The sequence below is a fragment of the Salvelinus sp. IW2-2015 genome, linkage group LG15 (genome assembly GCF_002910315.2).
Source record: "Salvelinus sp. IW2-2015 linkage group LG15, ASM291031v2, whole genome shotgun sequence".
Classification (NCBI taxonomy): domain Eukaryota; kingdom Metazoa; phylum Chordata; class Actinopteri; order Salmoniformes; family Salmonidae; genus Salvelinus; species Salvelinus sp. IW2-2015.
In genome coordinates, this window is record NC_036855.1 from 22,992,508 (window position 1) to 23,012,052 (window position 19,545).

Sequence of the window (19,545 nt, forward strand, 5' to 3'; positions counted from 1 at the left end):
ACACAACACACACACAACACACACACACAACACACACACAGCAGTGGTAATTCTTGTATTTACTTCAATGCACCCTACACAAAGACGTGGCACATAATACATATTTAGCTATGATAATACTTCTTATTTACAAATGCATTTAAAACATAATAATGACCATTATCTTCATCAATATACAATAAAGTTGAATCATTTCTTGACCTTGACAATTATATTTCGATTCAGAGAATATTAGATTTATTTTCGTTCAATAAGGAAACTTCCCAGTGTTGTTTACAGACGTGGAGAACTGCTGGTATGACATGTGTGCTAGTGTCAGGTCGTCAGTGCTGCGAAACATTGGTGTCAGCCAGACAGAGAAACAGAACTGAGCAGTGTGCTTTGCTGTGCATGTTGTTCTCTTCATGACACTAGTGGAAAGCATTGTTGTGTAAATCATCACTAGCTGTGTCTGTGTGTCAGTGAGACGGCTCTACAAGCCTACGTGGAGGAGTCCCACTGTAAATCACACAGAATTACATCACTTTTAGAAACAGGCGAGAAATAGAGGTGTATCATATAAAACTGAGGCATTTAAATTGCCATGGTAATCTTGTCTGATGTTGTAATATGGTTAGGGATGTAACTGTAGTTGCGGTTCAGCTTAGTTGGTTGTGGTATTATTGTTCCTTCTTTATTAGGTATTCCCCGTGTGTTGAAGCTAAACACTCATTCTCTGAGATGAATAGCCTATCATTGAGCTATTACTGTGGATATGAACAGTATGCTGCTTGGCAATATAATGTGGTCGTTGAACAGCCTTAACAAGATACCTGTAAGTTTTTTTTTTATATTGAAACAAGATTCCACAGCTTGTAAATGTCACAGTGATTTGGGATTTAGATCTGTGTGATGTAAAATTTCACACCGCTGTTTCCACTTTTGAAAAGTAAGCGCTGCCATGGATAATGCTTAATATTTAAGTGTAGCGTGTCGATTTTCACCAAAATCCCATCTCTTCGGCTCCCAGGGTATAAACTAGAAATATCCACAGACACTTTAATCATTTGTATTGTAATACTACGGTGCTGGTCAATTACCTGGCTTACTCCTGAAACTAGAGAGCTTTATATTTTATCAATAAACATTATAAAGAGCACTATTTTTCTCGCTTTTAATAACACCATTTGGAGAGGCACAGTGTTTTTGATTATAAAAACATATATTTTTAAAGTAGTAACTGGTGGACAATACTACATGGTAAATTATTCTTTATGTGAAATAGATGGTAATCACTGGTAATGCGGATGTTTTTTATTTTGATAAATGTCAGTAACATTGTCACGTGAGCTTGCTCTCAGCTCTCAGCTCTGGGACAGTGGGAGTGGATGACGTGTGTGTGTGTGTGTGTGTGTGTGTGTGTGTGTGTGTGTGTGTGTGTGTTGTGTGTGTGTGTGTGTGTGTGTGTGTGTGTGTGTGTGTGTGTGTGTGTGATGTCGGTGTGTGTTGTGTCTGGGGGTGTGTTGTGTTGTGTTGTATCACGAGGGTATCCCTGTGCTAAGCTGCCTCGGACCGCACTATTGCTTGATGTTACGAGTCTTGTCCTTCCGCATGTATGCGTGTGTGTGTGTGTGTGTGTGTGTGTGTGTGTGTGTGTGGGGCCTCGCATTCGGAGTCGAAGAGTTCCGGCCGTCCCATGCGGTAGCCCTCTGCCCTTTCTATCCCAAACTATACTTCCATGACGACACTTCACGTTTAACCCCTTGCTCCCCAGGGCTCGACCCCATCCTCACTGAACATAAACCAGCCCAATCAGCCTCTGCACTCTCTGACAAAAACACCCAGAGGCCTCTGCTCCTATGACAGTGAGTGAATTCAAGTCAGATTCCTTTAGCATAACAACTAACACTAAAGCCATGAGAGAACATTCTATGTCCGGGAGCACAATGCACACATCACAATGCATAGATACAACGTCTGGTTTTCGACGATGTGAGGAGTGATGGTAAAAAAAGAAATGCCTAATTTCCACTACAACAAGGCTTAGTTTGGTCGTTTAGGTATTTTAACACTTTTCTTGAAGGTTTACAGTGCCTAAGAGCAGGACCTGTGCTCCGGAACCTCAGGTACCAGCTACTGCGCTAAGCAGATCGCCCAGCTGAGCAATGACAATGAGACTGTTATGTGACCGCTTAAAGTCAGAATGACAAAAAACTCCAAATAATTAGTCCTATGTTCTCTGCTTCCAACTAGGTGTGTGAGTGTCTACAGGAATCCCTGTTTGAGAAATAAGGGGACAACCCCAGGTACCTGATGGTGGCCTGGGGCTTGGTGATTGGGGTGGGGGAGTATGGCATGGGAGACCTTCTACAACCCCCCCCCCCCAACACACACACACCACCACCACCACATGGTGACCTTTCCCTCAGAGTAGGGAGGATATGGAGAGGAGCGGGTACATTTCACATGCGAGGGCACAGGGGTTATTTTGGATTGAATTTCCTCTCTGTTCCCTGGCAACAAGAAGGACAAAAACTTGCCCAGGCAGGCAGGCCTTGGCTCGGTCTCTCCTCCTCAGCCCTTCTCTAGTACACACACAACTCCCCCTCAGGCCGCAAGACGCGCTTAGGAAACTAGACACAAATGGGAACACGGGATGTGATTTAGTACCTCCTGCATAAATCAAAACCATGTCCAGGACCTGTCATCCATGTCATCCAAGTAGGTGACATATTGATCTACGTCTCGCTCTCTATTTTGTTTCAGCCTGTTACTACACACTCTGTTTATGTATATTTGGCCCATTTGGAAACCCCAACCATTCATGACAACAGTGGGAATTTAGGGATTATGAGCATCTGTTAGGGAGGGGCTGGGAGAGGGGGGGGGGGTTATCGAGGCTGACCTGCTCAGCCCCACGACACTTAACATGCAATCTATATTTCAAGATAGTCCTCAGTTGAAGAAGTTAGGTTGCCAATTTACAGAAAGTTACATTTTCTTTTCACATATCTTTCTTTTCATGTGATAGAAATTGTTTACAACTTGAAATCAAATGACTGATTATAATTGACTGAAATAATAATTGTCCTTTGAAAAAAGAAATACATTTACCCTTGATTGAAGAAAATAATGATATTTACTTAGAAATTAACATCATATGATCTTCAAAATCATAAGCACCAGTTGCACAAAAAAAGATGTCAAATGTACTATTTTTTCAAATTTCAACTAAGCAACAAACCTTAAAAGAGTGCAATCAAAATGTCTATAATTATCGAGGTAAAAGCAGTGGTGTAAACTAACTAAGTAAAAATACTAAGTAAAGTACTACTTAAGCAGTTTTTTGGGGGTATCTATACTATATTTATACTATATTTTTGATAACTCTTACTTTTATTCCACATTCCTAAAGAAAATAGTATGTACATTTTCCCTGACACCCAAAAGTACTGGTTACATTTCGAATACTCAGGCAGGACAGCAAAATGGTCCAATTCATATAGCACGTTGTCATCCCTACTGTCTCTTATCTGGTGGACTCACTAAACACAAATACTGCGTTCGCAAATTTTGCCGTTTGGTTTGCTTAAAATAAGAAATTTGATGTATAGCATTTACTCACAGAACGGGACCGCCGAGTGTTGAAACGCGAGGCGCGTAAAAATCGTCAGTCCTCAGTTGCAACACTCACTATCGAGTTCCAAATTGCCTCTCGAAATGACGTCAGCACAAGAACAGTTCGTCGGGAGCTTCATGAAATGGGTTTCCATGGCCGAGTAGCCGCACACAAGCCTGAGATCAGCACGCGCAATGCCAAGCGTCGGCTGGAGTGGTGTAAAGCTCACCGCCATTGGACTCTGGAGCAGTGGGAAACGTGTTCTCTGGAGTGATGAATCATGCTTCACCATCTGGCAGTGCGACGGACGAATCTAGGTTTGGCGGATGCCAGTAGAATGCATAGTACCAACTGTAAAGATTGGTGGAGGAGGAATAATGGTCTGGGGCTGTTTTTCATGCTTCAGGCTAGGCCCCTTAGTTCCAATGAAGGGAAATTTTAACGCTATAGCATACAATGACATTCTAGATGATTCTGTGCTTCCAACTTTGTGGCAACAGTTTGGGGAAGGCCCTTTCCTGTTTCAGCATGACAATGCCCCCATGTAAAAAGCGAGATCAATACAGAAATGATTTGTCGAGATTGGTGTGGAAGAACTTGACTGGCCTGCACAGAGCCCTGACCTCAACCCCATCGAACACCTTTGGGATGAATTGGAATGGCGACTGCGAGCCAGGCCTAATTGCCCAACATCAGTGCCCGACCTCACTAATGCTCTTGTGGTTGAATGGAAGCAAGTCCCCACTAAAATGTTCCAACATCTAGTGGAAAACCTTCCCAGAAGAGTTGAGGCTGTTATAGCAGCAAAGGGTGGACCAACTCCATAGTAATGCCCATGGTTTTGGAATGAGATGTTTGATGAGCAGGTGTCCACATAATTTTGGTCATGTAGTGTATCTTTACTTTTACTCAAGTATGACAATTGAGTACCCTTTCCACCCCCACCCCCACCCCTGGTTAAAAAGTATAGTTCTGTGTGGTATAATGACAGTATTAAGCCATAGTGCCCTCAAACTCAGCTCTGGACCTCAAAGCCAGACTCCAAACAGACTCCAAACTATTGTTTCTAACATCTGAATGTCTAAACTGACCTGAAAAATATAAAGAGTCCAGAGAATGGAACTGGGTAGAAAAGGAAATATTTATTTTCTCTCTTTCTCGCTTTAAAATTATGCAAATGACAGCCATTGACATCCTGCTTGCCTCGAGAGTGAAACCTCAGATGTTCCCAGAAAAAACGGAAACTTCTTTCCATCTTGCTCGCTTTTGCTATCACTCCATCAGTCTCTCCTCCTCTCTCCCAGGAGAAATAGCTCTGGTGTCATAACTCATTTGTCAATTTGTCAATACAAATTAAAGACGCCTGACGACTACCTGTATGCCAAATAGCACAACTGCTGCTGGAGGCATGACAACACCTCCACACACACACACACTGACACACACACACACTGACACAACACTAACAACACACACACACGACACAGACACATAACACAACACACACTGACACACCACACTGGACACACACACACTCTAACATACACACACTGACACAGACACTAACACGCACACACTGACACACACTGACACAGACACACACACTAACACACATAAACTGACACACACATATCCCTCCATTCCACGCGCTATCCAAGGGGAATATTCACCACACGCACGCTGAGACAAGTTTGAGTTCATTTCAGTGCTCTTCCCCAGGGAAAACAAAATACCGGATGAGCTGCTATTTTGAAGAGCAAAAGGCCTGACACCTTTGTTTCTACTTTTCTCTCTACACCAGTAAGAAAGATGTTTTTTAACACAGCTCCTTTGACTGTCACTGGTTGTAAATGTCTTGCGAAGCAAAGGCCTCAGCATACAGTGGACACACACATACACACAATGATCTAGAAACAAAATATTCAAACTAGATTTTACACACTCCAAAGTACAGGCAGAAACGATGAAAAGTATTGTTCTGAGCTGCAGTATCTGTAAGACAGAAGACCACACAGCTAAACTATGCTGCTCCTGCGCTTGCCTGACACTCAGATGGACCAGTATTATAAGAGCTAGCAGCTCCTGGAAAAATTGCAATGGTTTTGTTTTCATCGCATGCCATCAGTAGTGATTACTACAAATCTATTGGGTTAAACTGTGGATTACTACAACCTAGTAGGGGTTGTCCTTCAATCAGACCAAACGGACTGCAAGCCGGCCAAACTGACGTGGAGCTAAAATAAGTTGTGGTGAACCCTGACATAACTAGTCAGATACTTTAACCATACCGTGATGAATTCTCAGAGCTGGAGCTGAGAGTAGTGTGAGAACCAGCACAAGAGTTTATTCCAGCATACAAGACACCTGAGAAAATAGTTTTTTCCAGCATACAAGACACCTGAGAAAATAGTTTATTCCAGCATACAAGACACCTGAGAAAATAGTTTATTCCAACATACAAGACAACTGAGCAAAGGTCTGAAACCACAAGCCTGTGACCAAGTCTGCATAAATCAAACATGATGTTTACAGCTGAAAAACCCACTCTGTTAACTTTCCATATTTTCATCTCTCTCACATACACACACTCACACAAACACACACACACACACACTTACATGGTAAAAGCAGTCCTAATGCCCTCTGATTCTTGCTGATAGTGTAGGAATTGTGTGATATTCTTTCACCCCCTAGGGATTGATCAAAGGAAGGACAGAATTGACTTTGCAAAGAGACAAGAGGAAGAATAAACACATATTCMAAAAAAAAGGTAGAAAGATCCAACTTTACATTTCTCAAAGTCTTCACTTTCACGATATTTACAGCTAACTATAATATGATCCTCACATAAGAAAGTCTAACACCTCAACTGACAGACGTTCCACAGGATGAATTGGCACTTTTGGCAACAATATTACCAGGACTAATTTCTGTGATTATGATAACTATTATTATTACTGCAGTATGAGAAAGTGCAGGCAGTGCTACACTGTCTGGCCGTGTGTTGTTGAGGAAGTCAATACGGAACACCTTGTAATGATGAATCTGGAACACGGACCTCCCCAAGCTGTTTTCTCTTCATTCAACCAAATGTCAATCACATCTTTAAGAAATCCCATCTTTAAGAAAGGAAATACAGGAAATAAAAATGAGTCATGTGATTTGTGAGTTGTCCACGGAGTGAAATGTCAATAGACCAACAGAGATGGGAAAGTGGGGTAGTCTTTTAGGAATATTCCACTTTCTTCCCAGGTCGCTTTAGGTGGCATGTCAATACGCCTGTTCTTTTTCATGCTTAGACACCCCTAATCAGGGTGTCTAAGCATGACAAGTCCCCTCTCTACCCACTGCTCTCCTACCTGCCAACAGCAAGCTGTAGCATCCTCAACCACCACTAGAAAAGTGACTGTGTTTCATGGGAGACCATGTTCATTCAGAGGAGAGATCCTCACACTGTATGTACAAAGTGATAACACACCGTAAATAACAAAACCAACACAACTTTCACTGTGTGGTCAAAACTGAAGCAAAAACTCTAAAAATAAAAATAAAACCAACTGAATCATTTCCTAGGGCGACAAGTTGCCTGTTATCAAGAGTGTGCATGTCTTTCAAAACAAACCGTCAGGTCCTGGCTATGATATAAGGAGCAGAGAGGGAGAGAGGGTGAGGGAAAAAGACAGATGAAAAAGAAGAGGGGGAAATGTATTCACTCATCACTTTGGTGAAAACGCAGCCAAGTTCCTTCACTTCACGGACAACGGGCATCTTTAGTTAAAGCAGGGTCTAAAGGCCCCATGCCTACAGCAGACATTACTGTGTCTTAGTGACTAGCTTTGGCTGCTTGGTATCACACAGATCGGATACGCTATGGATGGGTCCAATTGGAGCCGTTACTGCAGAACATATGACTTTCTAAATAACCACAGTGGGACCTCATACAGGAAAAGCTGAGACACACTGTGTGAACAGACATCAACACATAAAATACAACAATCACATTTTTGTTCATTTTGTTCTTTAACAGTATCGTAATTAAGCAATAATGCACGAGGAGGTGTGGTATATGGCCAATATACCACGTCTAAGGGCTGTTCTTCTGCACGACGCAACGCAGAGTGCCTGGATACAGCCCTTAGCCATGGTATATTGGCCATATTCCACAAACCCCCGAGACGCCTTGTTGCTATTATAAACTGGTTACCAACGTAATTAGAGCAGAAGAAACACCAGGGCTAAGGGCTGTGTCCAGGCACTCTGCGTTGCGTCGTGCAGAAGAACAGCCCTTAGACGTGGTATATTGGCCATATACCACACCTCCTCGGGCCTTAATGCTTAATTATCCCATAGAAGCTACTATAGAATGACCTGTATAATGCATTAATTGCATTATCAAATTCCATATTCCTATGAGGCACTTGTGGCACCAAGCTCTGGCTTGAAAACATCACCTATTCATCCACTGGCACCATTACCATTATACCTGATAATACAGTCTGTTCTGTGATCTCCAACTCCTGCACTGGCTGAGACCTCCCCTATAGTCACAGAGCCCCAAACACCACAGGTCCTTTCCTCCCAGTGGCACTACCACCCGTATCCCTGCTAGACACAAGGAGGCTTATTGCCAAATGTCACTGCAACCATCCCCCTCCCCAAATAAACACAGGCCCATAACCCACCTGTCTCAATTGGGCAGTTAAACTCAACTTCCTGTAAAAACACAGAGTGAGTCCTATAAAGCGCCCAATTAACACAATCACTCAGGACTCCCATAATTAAGAAGGCCCAGTGCAGTAAAGAGGGTTTTCCTTTGTTTTATATGATATTATACAACAGACTGATGAACTAACGACTAGTAAAATGTATCAATCTTTTTTCCTGATAATTGAAAAAATACAAGTCCACAAATGACCTTTTAATCAAGCAGGTTTCCATGGGCGGGAGTGTCGGCTTTCCATGGTGACATCACCATGCAGTAAGATTGGTTAATAGACCAATAACAATCGGAGTTCCAAACTCTCTGGCCAATAGACAGCTAGTTTTCAGTTTCCTCATTCCCAGACCAGTGCTTATGTAAAATTATTGCTTGAGAAATCGTTTTTAGCTAAAAAAGCTATATTTGCCCATTTAAATGGAAATATATTAAGTAAGGTACTTAATTATTACCACGAAATAATTTGTATATTGAATCAAAAATGGCTGCATTGGGCCTTAAGCTGCTCCCAGGATGTCAGGACCTAATGCAGACCCCCACCCCGTCCCCCAGCACGTTCAGGACAACTGTGATGAGGATAAGGAAGGGGCATGAGGACAGATACCACAGGAGAGAGGTGCCACAAACATCTGAACATCTAAATTGGATGGTGATTACACCCCTGGTGCACAACACCTAAAAGGGATGTCATAATGATCAACTTCGAGGGTGACATGGAAAAATGATCAAAATGCGTGAAAATGTTTTACTTTCAATACAAAATGATCCATATATCAGACCGTGCTGACTGTGCAAATGTGCTGTGTATTCAATCAAAAGGTGTGATCTTAAAACGTTTTAATTGATTAGCACACTCATACGGGAATAAAAAAGGGAGCATGATCAAATATAAGATGTGATTTAAAAAAAATACAAATTTGTTTTATTTCTAAATTGTAACCAGCTTATCATTCAGCGTTGAAAAACAGTATTATAATTATTTACTATGACATGCTAACTAATAATTTATCTTGGTGATAGTTTTTCAAGGAATAGGGACCTGAAGTAAGGAAACTGAGCGGTTTCATAGAAGCCAGACAGAGACCGCGAAGAGTGGGCGTTGCGAGAGAAAAGAGAGGAGCTGACATATGAGTACTGTGATGTTAGTAATACTCGTTGTTTTCAGGGCTTGTGGTTACTTTACAGTCAAGTTGTGGATGGAGCAGAGATACGGCGAGTTGGCGCGCATCGGGATAGTTGTAGGTGATGCTGCACCCCCTGTAGGTTAGTTCTGTGAGTGTGTCACACGTTTCTGTCTAAGGGCTTGCAGCTCCGGCTGGTTTTACACGCGGCTTGGGTCAATATCAGCAGACATAGTCCAAGGAAACAAACCGAATTAACTGGACGGTTTCTGCCCATGACTCCTGTGCTAACATTAACAGAGCAGAATTAGTGCCTTATTCGTTTAATTCAATATTTTAATAATTCTATCTTTCTGCGCTGCCACGCACAATCAAATTTAAACCAGTTACACCAATGAATATTTGCTTTCATAAATGGAGTCTTTTTAGATTTCTAGAGTGGTTAGGTCGGATTTAGGTCATTCTGACATAGTAGTAATATGTTCAAATAATTCATACTCAACACTGTGTTCAAATCTTGATTGTGCCGTCAGGCCTTTGATATTTATTATGTTTATGGGCTGTCGTAAATAATTCATTCTATATCTCTGGTTCACTCGACATTCTAATACCATTAAGGACGCTATTTATGTTTTATCTGAAACTTATAATACTGTCTTGACATTTTAAAGTAAACTCTGCAGGAGATTATTTTTGGATGATGTTCTCTCCTGTGAGATTTATAACTCCATCCAGAGAGTTCAATCTTTAAAAACATTCAAGCAAACAGTCTCGTGCCAGTGTCGTGGCGCATAACTTGCTTAACCTTTTTTCATCTTGGCCGTCTGAGTGTCGCATGCTCTCAAGAGTGTAGTAGAGAGATCTGTGTATAGAGGTGCGCCATGTATAAATTGTTAGTGTGGTACTTAGACTAAGCTATTCGCAGTTCTTTCGCCTGCAAGTCGCATTGGCTGTGCTCGTGTGTGTTGTGGCTGTGTTTGGCAGTGATGGGTGCGTGTGGTGTGAAGTGTGGAGAGGTGGTGAGGAAAGATTTGTTGTGGCTGGTGTAGGAGTGCCTGTGTGTAGGTGTAGCCGGGGGGAGAGTATACAGACGGGAGAGAGGGATGGCAGGTTAAGGGTGTAAGGGAGGGCATGGCTGGGAGGTCCGTGACGAGACAATAGGAAGGCGAGGGACGGAATTACGAGTAGGGTGGAGCACAGGCTGGGTATTGGCATAGATAGATGGAGAAGATGGATGAGTGGATGGGGAAGAGGAGTTGAGTAGGTACTGTTAGAATAGGACGACATGCATGCTGCGGGCTATGGAAGAAGATTGGTGAAGGACAAGAGGTAAGAGGAAATGGGTCTTATGTGGAGAAGAAAAAGATGATGAGGAGATCGGGAAGGGAAGAGGAGAGGAGAATAATTGATGGGAAGTAGAAGTGCGGGATGTAGACATGGAGTTTGGACGCGATGCGAAGTGATCGGTCCTGAAGACGAATAATATTGCGCCTGAGGACGACTAGATTCGTGGCTGGATGGATAGGTGCCAGGCCTCTCGCGCGACTCTGCTAAGAGAAGTCCCACAATGGTGTAGCAGACAGGAGGGAGTGAAGTAGTGGAAATAAATATATGTAACGCTTGGGAGGAGAATGGGAGGGAGATAGGCAACGATGATGTCGCGTGAAGGAAAAGATGGGAAGCGGATGAAGATAATGTGTGAGGTGGAGGGAGGAATTGGATCATTTGTGGTGCTCTGGCCGTAGATGGGAGGGAGGGCGAGATGTAATTGTGACTCGTGAGATTAGCACGCGTGCTCAGATGATGGGGGAGAGGATAGGATGGAGAGGAGGGTTGAATGATGGGGAGGAGAGCCGGGTAGGATGGAGTCCGCCGCGGCCTTCAGCACCCACGTTGCCCATCGGGAGGAGAGGATAGATGGAGAGGAGGTTAGATGATTTGGGAGGATGATGTGATATTTGGCAAGCACTTGACTGACTACATTTGATTGAGTTTAAGGTGTCTAAGATGATGGTAGGGGCTTTTGTAATGTCCCATACAAAGAAGTGGAAGCCGATGGAAGCAAAGAAAGTAGCGTCGAGTACTATAGGAAGTGTACGAATGGTAGAAGGTTTGCACAGAAAAGGCATAATATCGCCAGCGAAGTGATAGAGGATTTTAAAAGAGGACTAGTTGCAGCCAGAATAGTGTAAGGAGAAGGAATGTTATGATAAGCCTGAATATAGAGATATGGAAAAGGTTAGTGAAAGGTGATCGGTGTTAACGGTTTGTTCTTTTGTTTATGGATTGGTGGAGCAGTCAACAAAAAAGTCACTTTCAGCACTGAATTAAATGGAATGTGCTTGTTGTAGCTATAGTCTAGTCTCAATATAAACAATATAGGAAACAATAATGGGAAATAATAATAACCATAAGCCTAATTCACACATTTTCTTTAATTTCCTGTTATGAACTAAAACAAACCAGAAGCTTAGGTTATGACCGGTAATGTAAAGACAGTAGAAAATGATTTTGTGTTGTTTAATGTCAAACGATGATTGACAGCCGCTTTCAAACCGCTGACGTAAAATGTAAAGCGCCAGCCAGCGTCTTAATCACGCTATACCAAGATTTCAAACCAGCACTTAATTATACAAACAGTGTCGTGGTATAGGATACTAAATAGGATTTGTTTTTCAATTATTTGTACAGAAGACATTTGTATACCGTGACCAACCCATTTTTCCTAAACCAATGCAGGCAGAAAAACTGTCTGGCAATAAAATAGAACCCAAACTTCTAAACAAATTACAAAAATGAATTATACTTGCATTATTATTATTATTCTTCTGCTTATTTATTACTGTTGTTATTATTGTCATTGTCTAATTATTACCATTTTCAAGTAAATCTTTCCATTCGAGGACACATCATATTTAGGAAATACAAAGTTGATAAATAAAAGCTTAAGATACTCGTTTATATTAATTTCACTTAGACAACGCTTCCCTTCTCAATATGGGCTAATCTAAAATCAATCCAGTCTCCAATCACGCTATTTTATCCGTAGTAATAACAAAAACAAACAGATATGTGGTGAGGAAACCCCGCGGTTAAACGCATCTCTCAGAAACTTTCAATCTTCTCATTGTGTGTTCACTCTGAAAACCCAGATAAAGAACCACAGGAAATGTTTACTTTTCTCGGGCTGTTTTTTTGAAGTCCCTCACAAGAATGAATCCATTACAAGCACCAAATAATAGTTAAGATGACTTAGAACAACAAATCTAAGTAACAAGTCAATGTTTTAAAATGTTCCTGTTAGTGCTAGGTATTTCATTTCTAATCGTTAAATAGCCTGTGGTCCAATAGCCTATCCCTTGTGTAAAAACGATTAAAAGTCAGATAATTAATTATTTATGTTTCTACATGTAAGGCTCGATTCGAGTAAATACCTGATTATATTTTCAATAGAGATATGTGAAACATAGAACATTGAGATTTTGTGCCTCTCAAAATCCACAGACTCGAAGTTACCGAACAACCCTCCACGCTGTCTACAGTGCTTAGGCTATCTCAAAGACGGCAGTGCAAGAAGAGAGCCTGCGTGTCTCAATTCAACTCATGCAAGTTAAAATACTAATCTTATCATATATAATCTTGTAGCCTCCTATATAATGATATTGTCCACACTACAATATATATTGACTTGGAGATAATCATATCCTCAGAAACAGATTTCCAAATAACTGCCGACATAGGCTACAAGCCGCAACAAAGGAAGTCAGTCCTTGGTGACTTATTTTAGTCTAGAGTTTAAATAATCTTTTACTCATCTGAGAGGCAAAACAACACTGTGTGCTGATAAGTTGATTGACTGCCATAAAACTGTGTGTGTGTGGACCAGTAATAAGACACTAATAGTCAGATAGTAAAACAATGTGGCAAATATGATCATAGAAGCATATTGAATTACCTTCTTTGCTGTTATTCTGGCTCTTAGTTTTTTCCCAAGGGTGCCATGGCCTTGTCATCATCTGGCCCATCCATCATGCCTTGTCGCTGGAGCAACATACGCAGGTGCGTGTCTGCTCTGCCATCAGAGTGTCAAGGTCAATAGTGCCCATTGAGCCCTTCCCAGCATCCGGGCTGCAGCTCGCCAGCTCATTGTCTYCRTTCTGTGAGRGACAGTCRCCACTCTTYTTRCCATTCTTCATGSCCAGGGGCTGGTCCTCTGAGATGCTGAACTGCTGSCGCTGCAGCTGRATCTGGGCCTGCAGTATCTCCAGAGGRTGGATSTCRTCCTGGCCAGAGGTGCTGGATGGRGTGCGTACCTGCTCCATCCCAGGTGTGCCYGGGTGACCGACTCCRTTGCCMMCYGTSCCCMCACCAGCACTCAGTCCATAGCTGTCGGGTGTCGAGGTAGTGTGATTGGTGATGYCCTGCATGCCYAGGGGCTTCTGCCCATTCATCAGGCCMTGTTCCCCCCTYTGCAGCTTGGGTGARMCGGTGATGTGCGGRCTGCGGTTGGGCTTGGWGRCAGGAGCACCTCCTGCATCTGAGCTAGAGGACACCTCATCCTCRTTGMCGTAGTGGGYRCTGACATCRTCAGGAARRTCYAYGYGCGGTGAGYTACTGTTAGAYTTGGTGACACTCTGAATGCCACTGTCCAGAGAAGACATCAGGTCTGCCTGGTCCCCCAGCATMWGGTCAYCTCCCTTTCCCCAGGAGGGGGAYGGGAGGGGTTTCTCATGGGGCGTACCCCCACCCCTCTCCCCAACGCCAGCTGAAGGGGGTTGCTGGCCTGGACTTACAACAGGGTTTCCGCTGTCAGAGGAAAAAAAGATCCCAGGGCTCACATGCCCGCTATCCCTTTTTCTCCTCCCTCTCCCTCTCCCATTCCCTGTTGCTGCTTTCCCCTCACTGCATGGGGTAGCGTCCATGTTGTAATTTGGGGAGAGGGCACTGGCTTCCCCCTGCAGCGTCTGGTTTTGACCTGCAGGCTTWATGTTGCTRTTCCCRKTGCCAGGCATCTGGCTGTTCTGGGAAGTGCCRCTCTGAAAATACTCAGGACCAGCACTGCCRGTCCCGTTARCTGTGCTGCTATTAATGTCCTGCTCCGTCTGACTCAGTTTTCGCTTGCCCTCATTTTGGTTCTTCTTGTTGAATGTTACGTTTAGGTTGGGGGCCCCTAGRCTAGCTATCATGTTCTGGCAGGCYGTGGAAAGGGCCGCCAGGCAGCTCTGYCCRAAAACATTGTCTTTAGTRCTGGTTTTGCTAAAGTTCCCCAGRGAGAGTGCCCCAAGYTTACTGACAGAGGAYCGCTGGCCTGGGGGGAACTCAGAYKGWGSAGGGTAGCTCCCTGGTGAGGTGTTCACCCCCTGGGGATTGCTATGTGGTGCCCCCTGACGGTTAACCCCTCCATAAGGAAACGTTGATTGAGATCCCATGGGAGGCCCGGCAGGGAAGTCAGTCGGCCGCCTCTCTGATGGTGCGTTGGGGTGTCCTACYCCRGCTCCGGGGGACTGCATYTGGGAGAGRTTGCCCATGTTGTTGCCAAACKGGGGGTGCATRCSAGGRGAGTGGAGRGCCTGTACRTGYCCATCTCCAGGTATCCTCATTGGCTCCTGCATGCCCATCCCATTCATGCCCGGCCTGAACATCATACCRRCTCCGTTCTGCTGCAGCCCCATGTCGTGGGCTACAGCCTCCCCACCCGTTACCCCCATACGCCGCGACATGATCTCTCCTGGTGGGTGAGAACCGGGGAACCAGTTCTCCTGAGTTATATGAGGGTTCTGACCCTCAAAGTTCGGCATCCTGCCTCCATTCTCCCTGTCAAAGTTGGGCTGAGGCATGCTCCCCACTGGGCCTCCATGAACCATGGGGCCCGGAGGCACGTCGCCGTGGTGACCTAGCTGCTGCAGGCTGGGCTGCCTCATCCTCTGCTGCTGGTTCCGAGAGGCCATCTGCTTGATCATCATGGCCGCGTTCTGCCGCTGTTGCAGAGACTGCTGCTCAGGCCCGGCATGCTGGAGTGGACCCGGGGGGAAACCGTCTGTTACAGGTGGGGTGAACTCACCAGGAAGGCCAGGGTAGGCAGAGGGAGAGAGGTGGTTCTCCATTCCCTGCACATTGTGCATGCCACTACCCCACGTGCCACAATTCTCTCCTCCCTGTGCGTTAGGGAACTCAAATCTGGGCCTTTTTGCCATGTTCATATAAGGACTGTCAAAGTGTTGCAGCCTCTGATTCGGAGGCTGTTGGGCGGGAGGAGGGGGAGCCGGCTGTTGCATATTAAACATGGGGTCCCCATAGGGGTGCWGGCCCCTATTTTCCAGTCTGTGAATAGGATACTCAAACTGGTTGTGTTGGCCAGGCATCATGACGCCACCATCCAGCATGTTGGTGTTGGTGGAGCCCGACTCAGACTGGGGAGGCCGGGGGAGGCCTGGGGGGCATGAGTTCTGTCGTGCTATCAAACCAGCCTGCTGCTGCTGCTGCATGAGAGTGTGTCTGGCACTGACCCCCGGGTCCATCCCCACTGGCATCTTACGGCCATTACCAAAGCGCTCAAAAAACACTCCATGCTGTGGGGGAGGCTGAGGCTGCTGGGGCTGTGGGGGTGGCTGCTGGTGCCCTTTGGAGATGCCCTGTATACCCGGTGTCCGAGCCATGGCAGGGTTTCCAGGGAAACTGCCACCGGCCACCGGCCTTCCTGGCCCAAAGTGGGGCAGCTGAGACTCTGATTCTGATGGAGAAAATACAGGTACGTCAAAATGTCCAGTTGGGGGCTCGCTTGGGAAATTATACTCTAATCCCTCCACAGCACCCTGATTGGGCATCCGTCGAGGCTCCAGACCATGGGTCTCCGAGGAGGAAGAGGAGGAGGAGGGCAGACCATGGAAGGATGCTGCCCGGTTAGGTGACTGGTCCAAGGGTAGACAGGGGGCAGGGACAGCGTGGTTGCCGCTTGGGGGGCCGTGGTGCTGGAAGTCAGGCATGTTACTGGATCTTTGCTGCTGTTGCTGCTGCTGCTGGGAGAAGCTGTCCCCTGCCTGGCCCTCAGCAAGGGGGTCAAACCCCTCTCCAAAGCCCTGCTGGGGCCCCATGCCGTTGTTGTTGTAGCCCATCAGCCTGCCACCATGCAGGCAGGATGAGGCTGGGTCTGGGCCTCCAAAGTTCCCACTGAAATGAGGATGGTGTTGATGAGGGTGAGACTGGTGGCCATGGGGATGGCCTTGATGAGGTTGCTGGTTGTTAAAAAATCCATGCATGGGTCCTTGCTGCTGCTGTTGCTGCTGGAGTCCACTGCCAGCATGCATGTCTGAGTGGCCCCTGGGATGAAAGCCACCATACTGCTCACCGTTCATGTTCATATTGAGCCCAAGCATCGGAGGCTCGTTCAGAGGGCCCATGCCCGGCTCCACGGCACCAGGCGGGCCTCCTGCATGAAAGCCAGGGCTTTTGTAATGGGAGCTCATGTTCAGTCTTGGCTGGTTTATGTTTCTCTCTGACTGGCCAGGGTTTCTGCTATTAATCTGAGAACCAAACTGCTCCAGCCCAAACATACTTCCCTGCTATCAATCCCGCATGACAGCCAGCTCAGCTGGCATAGGCAGTCTATCTTAGCCTCAGTTTTCCTTCTTCTCCACACAAAAAAAAAGAGGACAAAAACGAAAAGAGATGAGAAATGCCTCAATAGGCCAGATGGGCTATTTTGATATCTTAAAAAGTTCTGATTTAAAAATTAGACAGTGGATCTTAAATCTATTCACTCACCCAATGAGTACTCATTGTGTTTTCCAAAATCCAATTTGCACCTAAAGTGTTGCGAGGAAAATAAAAGGGAGAGAACACTACACGTTTGTCCAACGAAGCACGCACATAGGCTACAACAGTCTGTCCTTGCTCGTTCCCGTGTATTTCTACAGGCGTTTGGTTTCCATTAGTTTACAAATAATACAAAATATATTTCACTTGCAATGTGACTTCGATATAATATCATATTCCAAAGTTTCTGAGCACATTTCTTCTTTGTAAACTTGATCAAACCCGTTATCTAATTTATGACAGAGATCACAAGGCTTATAAACATTTAAATAAACACATAACAATTTTCTTCGTCAACTTGATTACTCCAGCTGTTGTCAAATGTCCTAGGACGCACAGTTTGGAGTGTCCTTTCAAGATCCCTTTCTTGAGAAATCCACCGGCAACCGGCAACCTGCACAAGTACAATTCTAATTGGTCGTTGTTGTAAAATCAAAATAAACAATTTCCCACAGTTCTGGGTGAAATGTCTTATAACTGCACTATTAACAATTCTACAATTTCAAGTCTGCGACAAAGTCCGGAGGGAAAATCCAGCCCAGTCATGAGGCTATCAGGAAAGTCGCTTTTGCGCCACCGTGTCCCCGAGCTTCCGGCACGCACTACCCGCGGCTTGACAACATGGTCCAACTGGTCCTGGTCATGTGCCCTCCAAGCACGCATAAGGCGCGGAACCTCTATTGGCTCTTTCCCTCACTCTCTCACACTATATAACGCACTCCTTCTGCTCCTGACTCTGGTTTGGTCTATTCCAGCTGGGAGCGATTCACAGATAGATCACACTCTTGTCCGGCGCTTGGCGCTGTGTGAGATCAACGCGTTCAGGGAACCAGCAACAAGTTTTGCATTCCGCAACCAATTCCATCCATGAGGTCCTAGCCAATCGGAGGCTGCGGAGTGCCAGTGCAGAGGGAGGGTCCATCTTTTAAGGTGGTCCAAGATGTGGATGAACGAGAGAGTAACGTTAGTGTATTGAAAGAGCACCGTTCTCCCCAACTAAAGTGTATTCGAGTCTATGCCAGGTGTGTTACTTGCTTCATTGTATTTTAAATGGTCTATGGCCATTTTTGCTTTTTATTTGAGATCAATCTATTTATTTGTTATAGAGCACATACAAATCTGAATGAATAAACGCCTTTATGTTAGTATATTATGTTATTTGAATAAACGCCTTTATGTTAGTATATTATGTTATTTGAATAAACGCCTTTATGTTAGTGAATTACTTTATTTAAAAATTAACGCCTTTTAGTTAGTATATTATGTTATTGAATAAACGCCTTTATGTTAGTATATATTATGTTATTTGAATTAACGCCTTATGTAGTATATTATGTTATTTGAATAAACGCCTTTATGTTAGTATATTATTTATTTGAATAAACGCCTTTATGTTAGTATATTATGTTATCTGAATAACACCTTTATGTTAGTAATTTATGTTATTGATAGAAAAGGAGATGTAGGAAATTAAGCTACGCTCAATCAAAGAGAGAAGATCTCACAATAGCTGTGGTTAAACAATGGCAGGGCGCAATCACTGGCCCGGAGTTTGTCATGTTAACGCACTTTAAACAGCAAATTAACATTTCCATTCAGATGAACTGTACATGGCCATAATTCGTTTACCTTATATTAACAAAGCACATTTATGTTATGTTTATTGGCATGAAGGGAAGCAAGAGAAAAGACCAAGTCAACCTTTTTAACTTAGGCTATCTGTATATTCAAGCTATGCTATTAAAACAACTCTGAAAAATATGAAATGTAGGTTATGTGCATCACGCTATTTTCAGAAGCGTAATAAGCCTATCTAGGCTAATCCTAAAACATTGCCATCTGAGTGTTTTAAACGACTGCGATTTTAGCACAAGAGGTGCTGTTCTTTGATTTAAAGCCTGCTGCTAAGAGATAATATGTAGCAGATCAAAATTCAGAGCGCCAGTGATAAATAGTGACATATGAGATAAATAAGGTTCACATACGATCCAACCACAGGCTAGAACTGTTCAAATGATTATGGCTTTATGACATTGCATGTTTACCTATTTTAGTGATATAGTCAATAGTTAACACCTTATATATATAATATATTACGAGAGAGAGAGAGGAGAGAGAGAGAAGAGAGAGAGAGAGAGAGAGAGAGAGAGAAGAGAGAGAGAGGGAGAGAGAGAGAGAGGAGAATTGATGCCCACAAAAGAATCCCCCTTAAAGATCAATAGCATGGATCTACTGAGGATACATAATCGTACAATCTTAACACTTGAAAATATTTCACATAGAAGTCTTTTTATACA

General features: G+C 44.1%; 1 protein-coding gene across 1 annotated transcript in view; it reads right to left on the minus strand.

Annotated features, from left to right (window-relative positions):
* Positions 1–18,053, minus strand: part of mn1b (meningioma 1b) — a 23,622-nt gene extending 5,569 nt beyond the window's left edge. The window contains 3 exon segments of the mRNA XM_070447032.1: positions 13,392–13,431; positions 13,433–13,470; positions 13,473–18,053. Coding sequence (XP_070303133.1) covers positions 13,392–13,431; positions 13,433–13,470; positions 13,473–16,986 — 3,592 coding nt within the window. The 5' untranslated portion in view covers positions 16,987–18,053.
* Positions 18,054–19,545: the final 1,492 nt, after the last annotated feature.